The sequence below is a fragment of the Aegilops tauschii genome, chromosome 7 (assembly GCF_002575655.3).
Source record: "Aegilops tauschii subsp. strangulata cultivar AL8/78 chromosome 7, Aet v6.0, whole genome shotgun sequence".
Lineage (NCBI taxonomy): Eukaryota > Viridiplantae > Streptophyta > Magnoliopsida > Poales > Poaceae > Aegilops > Aegilops tauschii.
The window spans coordinates 403,716,898-403,724,361 of NC_053041.3; the positions used below are offsets into that span (position 1 = coordinate 403,716,898).

Below are 7,464 nucleotides of genomic sequence, written 5' to 3' on the forward strand. Positions count from 1 at the left end.
ACCATCCTGTACTTGGGTACATAATAATCCCGCTGGAGGCTGAGGCGCTGAGCCATCCCGTTCAGCTAGTAGAGACACCTGTTCAAACGTGCCTACATATTTGGACACACAAGATTTGTCTTTTGATGATCCATTTTGCTGCCTCTGAACTCAAACATGGCTACATATTTGGACGCCTAGGATTTTAATAGAATTGCAAATGTTCTATTTGCAGTATCCTGTATCTATTCCTGTGCATACTTCTCTTTTTTGGGCAGAGTACTAACATTGAGAGGCTTCTAATTCTGCTAACATTGATACACAGAAAAACAATGAAGAAATGTCTACCGTGCTACCAAGAGATGTCTTGCTGATATAAAATCATACCATTGCAATAAATGTCTCGCTCAAAATATAACAATTAATTTACACCGTTGTAAAATAGGGGGAGGGGGGCAATGGCCCCCTCCACCAGTGCCTGAACTATTACATGCGTCTGCAAAATCAAACGTGGAGAAAACGTACTCCCTCCATTCCAAAATATAGTGCGCCCGCGCTTCCCGAGGTCGAACTTTGACCATAAATTTAACGAACGAGACCGACTGCGGCGGGAGAAAAAGTTACATAATTAAAAACTTCTTTCGAATACGAATTCACTGATATAACTTTTGCTCCCGCCGCAATCGGTCTTGATAGTTAAATTTACGGTCAAAGTTGAAGCACGGGGATAGAGGAAGCACTACATTGTGGAATGAAGGGAGTATTTCGTTCAAGTGAATGTTTGACCTAAATGTGTGTTTCTCAAAATAAAGGCCAACCTTCTGCTGCCGACACAATGATGGACGTGACACCATGGATTGGCTCGGCCTATTTTTGTTGAAAGAACAACATTGAAGAGGATATTGACCCTCTGTGATGGGCTTCAAACCATTTTATAGTTCTATAATATTTAATAAATATAAATAGCATAGTATAATAGAAATTGTCATGCATGTTTGGATGTTGAGGTGACATTATTCATCTGCAGCATTGCATGTTGAGGTACGCATTTTTTCATACATGTTGCATACTGAGGTGATATGCTTGCATGTTGAGAGAAATTGGTTAGTGAGGGCTAGCTATTTAGATATAAAAGATGAGGTGGCATGCTCACATGTTGAGAGAAATAGGTTAGTTAGTGGGGGCTAGCTATTTAGATATAGAGATTACATGTTGAGAGAAATAGGTTTGTCTACCAGCCAAGTCTAAAACAGTAACACAACAAGAATCTAGACGCGGATTTTGGCTCTAAGAAGCATATACACATAATGAACAGTAAACCAAAATAAATAGTAACTAAAATTTGAAAATTATATTTTTTTAGATATTCACATTAATGTAACAAGTGTGCTTGACAATTTTCATGCCATATGGGATAGCAATGCTTCGTTGGTGAAAAAACAAAATTAAGTGTAACATTTGGCGTTCAACTTGCCATTTTGCACAAGTTTAAATGCTTAAGTTTTTCCCCTGGAAATTTGCATGTATCATTTGGGTGTGACAATGAACACATCTTTTCTTTTTCTTTGACATTGGTAAAATCCATTTTTGGCACGGAGGAGCATGTACTCCCTAGAGCCAAAACTGATTTCCAGAAGAATCTGCCATACTCTGTCAAAAAAGGAAGAGTCTGTCATAAGGTGTCACTACATGATCCTCAAGGCACTCAGGATTAACATTGCTGTGATGTTTATGGCAGCAAAATATTTGCGGAATCTACGTGACGCCGGCTGTCTGTTCGAGCCATCAGTCTGGAACGAATCCAAAGGGGCGGAGGACGGCCGCCGGCACGAAACCAAACAGGGCACCACGGCTCCGGTCCGCGGTGGCGCACTGGGCGCGGGCGGCGATCTCCTGCGCGAACTCGAGCTGATGCCTCAATTTCTCGTTCTCGTCAGTGAGCTGCACCATCGACACGCACTCAGGAGTTACCCACCTTGGAGAGCTGGATAGCAGGAACAGCAGGAGGACGCAGGTTTGGTTGGTGCTACACATACCTCTTGCACAGTTTCTGTGAGCTCCTCCACTGTTTGCACGAGCGACACAATCTGCCGGCTCGCGACGTCTTGGAACGCCAGGTCGATGTCCGGCACCGCTGCGTCGGGGTCGAAGATGATACCTTCCTGCACAAACAGCTCCTCCAGCAGATCCACGTCCTCCTCCTTCAGACTCAACCTTAGCTGCACAGACATTTTCAGTGGCAAGTGAGATATATCTGCTGCGCAGGACGTAGGGTGGGACCGAATCGACCACTTCTGGTTAGTTGCTTGCTTGCTATACTAACCTTGCTCAGTATCCTGTCACGCAAATCATCATGATCATAAGAATCAAGGCTCGGATCGGACACCTCAGACTGGCTGCTACCAGCCTTGCTTGGTGCTCTGCCACGCGGATCATCTTGATCATGAGAATAGCAGGTGGGCTTCTTGACGCTGTCCACTTCATTGGGAATCAGTTTGGGTAGAGTCTTTATGAGCTTCGTCCTGGATGGATATCGATATAGAGTTATGATAAACTGCAGCACAGCAATAGTACAAAAATTATGCAAGTATGCAATGTTCAAGGGATATGCCTGGTTCCAAAGCGAATGGTAGACAGACTTTCTGGTGCGTTCGACGAACTAGGAGAACAGCAGCATAGCAATGCAGCTCTTGAGCTGCCACCCTGCAAGCAACAGCCATGTAAACAAACCTGCAGATTTGGAAATACTGAAGAATTTTTTGACAGACCAGTGCATCTTGAAGTATGCGTGTAAGCTTCGAGTCACGGTAAGGGACATGATTCGGTTTAGCTGGAGATGAAAAAAAGATAAGTAAAGCTGATCATTAATCAGAAAGGTACAATAGCGGAGTAACTACGTTTTGTGTTTAGTCTTTGCACAGAGTATCGTTGTATACTTGTATTTGCCACTTACCAGTAGTTAGGGCATTAATAACATTTCCAAGAGCTGAGAGCGACTTGTTGATTGTTTTCGCCTCATCAAGAACACGCCCTTCAGCACCAGTTTTCTCAACTTTCTCTGAACCAGCCAAGTCAACAAGAACAATCTTCCCGGCCCTTACCCTGTAAGATTAAAAGAAAGTTACTAGCTGCCCACATATAATCCAGACAGATATAACAGTCCATAGCACAAAGAAAGAGGAATGGCATTAACGCAGAAATTGATGCCTACTATACTAACATGAAGGAGCACAAGGCAACCTGTTGAGTTAGCATGAATTGCATAAAAAAGGTGATGTATGCGGTTATGGTTTTATACAATTACATCAACATAAAAGGGAAACAGCTATCAACTATTGATGTTTGTTATTCGAGCATACTTATCATCTGCAGTGGATCCATGCTGCACGGAGAAAATGTACACGCAGTGACTTCTACTGCTGGCCAGGTTCATTTCTACATATTCATTTAGGACGACAAAATTTACAACATTGAAATGTTTTTCAACTGTTCAGAAATGGTAGATAGAGGATACGTGTTTCTCCAACAGCTCTGTTGGCAATTCCTTCCTGTAATTTAGACCAGTAAACATAAATAATCTGGCATTTACTTACAGAAAGGCGCTCCAAGAAAAAATCAACTGCGATTATAAGAGAAACAAGGAAACCCCAGCAAAACTTACAGAAAGGCGCTCCAAGGCATCTGAACTATTCATAATCGATATCTGCAGTTATAGTTTCACAGTTACCAGACATGAAAAGAAGCCCTCAAAGGAAAGATGCTGAACACTTCTTTTCTTACATATACAGAAGGGAAATGAAACAGGAAGTACAGATGCATTTCTGTCTGACCTCTGTTGCTCCATAAATAAAAATCCCTTGGCTTTTACTCTCCTTGATTTGTAGGTTGTCCTTGGACAAGTCAAGAAGGTCCCTGAGATATAAGGAGAAAAAACTCGATTCCCCTCGTAGCAGCGTTTTATAAAAGAAACTCTATACAGGATCCATACAGAAACATCAAGCATATTCTCACCTTACTTTTTCCAAATATATCTCCACCTGAGAAATCGTAAAATAGTGTAAGTAAAGATCTATCAATGTGAATTCACAATCAGCGCACGAAAATGGTATTTTACCATTGACAATTTCACAGTCCATGTAGTGATGTCTTCTGATGTTCTTAAACATTCAAAAAGATCATTTACAACACGCTGAACCAGTCCAGTTTTCAGCTCATTGCAGTGCAAGATGCTTGGCCCCTGTTTCAACATCCAAATTAAACAAACATGTTAGGCCAAAGCTGAAGTGGCGCATTCAGTGATCATCCCATAAATTTAAGCCCAGGGATGTTCACTTTACCTCCATGCTATATGTTTTTCCAGCTCCAGTCTGTACAAATGCAAAGTACAAATAAATTGTTAGCACTGTTTACAGGTAGAAGTGTCTCATTTCATAGATGCACTGCTTAGTGTAAGTTTGAGACTGTAAGTAGGCCAAGCCTTGCTTTAACACACAATGGGGGTTTATCTATGCATAAGTTTTCCCAAATATTTGTGTAAAGCTGGTAAATGAGGATACAAGGTGTTTGCAGGAACACATACCTGACCATAAGAAATTATGGTCCCATTTATTCCATTGACAGCATCTGTTCGAAATATTAGTTACTCAATTAGTACTATGGTGGCTACTGAAGTGTCCAGTCATGACAAAACTGTAGTAATACAAAAAAGCTCTGACTACCTTATGCATAAATTTTGAAAGAAACAAAAAGAATGAAAACCTGCAACAATGGGCACTGCAAGGAAATTGTATACATCAGACTGTTCCGCATCATCATAGAACACCTTGTCAAAGCTGAATATGACATCTTCGTCGCGCTCATCCTAACCCAAGTATTATGCAACACGTCAGGGAAACCGCACTAATCAACCACGAGGAAGCACAAAAACTGTGCCAACAAGATCACAGGGATTTTTTGTTAATAATCTTATCAAAAGGAAAATAGGATAAGGCATTGTTCCTCACTTTATTAGCTACTGGTTTAATAAGTACTACTGTACTATGTAGTTGTGCAGGGGATATCAAGCAGGCTACTATTGTAACATAAGGCTGCAGGCATGCAATAGTTTGAACAAATTCAGTAATCTGGATCAAAATACAACTGTGCGTCTTGCGAGAAACTGCACATGAACATTCATCTGTATGCCTCACATCACAGAGCTAAAGGCAGAAGAGTGTCCAAACCTTGAAAACAAAAGACTCGGAGTCCAATTTCTTGAAGCAGACCTTGTCATTGGCCTTCCTCTCTTTGTGGCTCAGCGGCCTGAATCGCACACACACTGTGACGTTGGAGTTGGACATCCTGGCGATTCAGATAGGTGTCAATTTGGGTGGTAGAAAAATTCAAGTGACACAGCGGCTAACCGCTCGGGGTTTCGAAATTCAGCGGCGGATCAAGATGGTGCGCGGGGTGCGCATCCGCACACCTGGAAATGGTGGAGACCGGTGGGGTTTGAGAAGCTCGTACCTCAAAACCCAATGGCCAAAGGTTGCGGACGGGGCGGACACGGCAAGGACGAGTCCCGACGAAGAAGAACCGGAGCGGCAGTGGCGGCGACGGGGGCAGCTGTGGGGCACGCGGTGGTAGGGTTTAGAGGTTTAGGGCCGGGCGGCGTTTGGCGATGGAACGCGTGCGGCGACGAGATGCAGAGGCGAGGGAGAGGGAGGCGGGCGCGATACAGGAGGTGTGCGTGCAGCGTGCTTGAGCAGGAGGTGTGCGTCGCCGGCGTGCGTGTGCGCGTGCGCTGCTGTACCCAGTGTAAAGGCTAAAATCACAGTTTTGACTTTTGGTCAAAGTTTAGCACCATTTTGAAAGATTTTCATTCCTTTGGGACGCTATCCAGGCCGGAATAGGCTTCTCGGTAGCCGTGCCAGCATTGACGCTGCGCTGGTCAGCCGTCCGGTCACGTCGGTTTGACCGGCATGAATGCGATAGGCGTCCGCCCCTTAGCATCTGCTATGAACTGCACTAACGAGTGGCACGAATGTGCAATGATGATTCTGGAGCGGAACGTGCCACAAGGGTTTTGGGTGGGACCGTCAGTTGGTGCCTACGTGGCGGACGTCCGGACACCCACAAACCTCCTCCAGTTTGTGGGATTTTAGACGTTCAAACCGGCAGTGGCGGAGGACCTAGCAGGGCAAGGGTTGGCGGCCATCCCTGCCTTGATTTGTCCGATGCATGCAGTGAAGGAAATATGCCCTACGGGCAATAATAAAGTTGTTATTTATATTTCCTTATATCATGATAAATGTTTATTATTCATGCTAGAATTGTATTAACCAGAAACTTGATACATGTGTGGATACATAGACAAAACACAGTGTCCCTAGTAAGCCTCTACTAGACTAGCTCGTTAATTAAAGATGGTTAAGTTTCTTAACCATAGACATGTGTTGTCATTTTATAAACGGGATCACATCATTAGAAGAATGATGTGATGGACAAGACCCATCCATTAGCTTAGCATATTGATCGTTAAGTTTTATTGCTATTGCTTTCTTCATGACATATAGATATTCCTTTGACTATGAGATTATGCAACTCCCGTATACCGGAAGAATACCTTCTGTGCTATCAAACGTCACAACGTAACTGGGTGATTATAAAGATGCTCTGCAGGTATCTCCGAAGGTGTTTGTTGGGTTGGCATAGATCGAGATTAGGATTTGTCACTCCAAGTATGGGAGAGGTATCTATGGGCCCTCTCGGTAATACACATCTTGATAAGCCTTGCAAGCAATGTGACTAATGAGTTAGTTACGGGATGATGTATTACGGAACTGGCTGGGGTTTTTGGTTGCTCTGTTGGTTCCATGCCCTTCACATACCTCGGCCTGCCAATGGGCACGACGAGGCCCAGTGTCCTTGATCTTATGCCGCTGGTTCATGCAGTTGAACGGAAGACATCCACTGCGCTGTCACTGATGTCATCCGGAGCTAAACTGACCTTGGTCAATTCAGTTGTGACTTCGATGCTGATATATGCAATGTGCACGATCAAGATACACCCAAAGGTGATTGAACATCTGGACAAGCTGCGTAGACATTGCCTCTGGGCTAAAAACTCCGATGATGGGGTCAAAAATAACTCTCTTGCGGCCTGGGAGCTTGTCTGCCGCCCAAAACGCTGCGGAGGCCTTGGAGTTATTGATCTTAAAACACAGAATGCAGCCCTCCTCCTAAAATATCTTTTCAAATTCTATAATCATGAAGATGTTCCCTGGGTGGAGCTTGTTTGGGATGCCTACTACCGAAACAAGATACCACATGCATCTGAGGCGGTGGGTTCTTTCTGGTGGAGAGATGTAATGCAACTCAGTGGGATATTCCGAGGGATCACTAAAGTCACCCCCGGGGATGGCTCTAGTGCTCTGTTCTGGAAAGATATTTGGTTTGATAATACCCAAGATTCCCCATTAATGGATATATACCCACGAGCCTTTT

The 7,464-nt window shown here is 43.8% G+C and overlaps 1 protein-coding gene across 2 annotated transcripts; it reads right to left on the minus strand.

Moving 5' to 3' along the window:
* Positions 1-1,424: 1,424 nt before the first annotated feature.
* On the minus strand, positions 1,425-5,751 carry LOC109750494 (kinesin-like protein KIN-1). 2 transcript variants are annotated; one of them, XM_020309458.4, is made up of 17 exons: positions 5,485-5,751; positions 5,202-5,319; positions 4,738-4,840; positions 4,559-4,602; positions 4,317-4,346; positions 4,094-4,216; positions 3,991-4,016; positions 3,810-3,891; positions 3,641-3,682; positions 3,494-3,527; positions 3,339-3,414; positions 2,933-3,081; positions 2,748-2,809; positions 2,591-2,682; positions 2,303-2,501; positions 2,016-2,198; positions 1,425-1,920 (listed from the first exon to the last, which is right to left on the minus strand). In XM_020309458.4, exons 2-17 carry the CDS (start codon positions 5,316-5,318, stop codon positions 1,765-1,767), a joined length of 1,518 nt encoding a protein of 505 aa, XP_020165047.1. In that variant the 5' UTR covers position 5,319; positions 5,485-5,751; the 3' UTR covers positions 1,425-1,764. The 2 variants fall into 2 exon arrangements, with proteins under 2 accessions (XP_020165047.1, XP_045087981.1); XM_045232046.2 differs by lacking the exons at positions 4,738-4,840; positions 5,202-5,319; positions 5,485-5,751 and adding an exon at positions 4,698-4,717.
* Between the last annotated feature and the right edge of the window lie 1,713 nt (positions 5,752-7,464).

What these genes read in the sequence shown, in the direction of transcription:
- LOC109750494 (XM_020309458.4), bottom strand. Translation starts at nt 5,318, where the DNA reads ATGTCCAACTCCAACGTCACAGTGTGTGTGCGATTCAGGCCGCTGAGC. An exon ending in CCGAGTCTTTTGTTTTCAAG is followed by an intron (nt 4,841 to 5,201) that starts GTTTGGACACTC and finishes TACTTGGGTTAG; the next exon opens with GATGAGCGCGACGAAGATGT. An exon ending in TCACAGAAACTGTGCAAGAG is followed by an intron (nt 1,921 to 2,015) that starts GTATGTGTAGCA and finishes TCGATGGTGCAG; the next exon opens with CTCACTGACGAGAACGAGAA.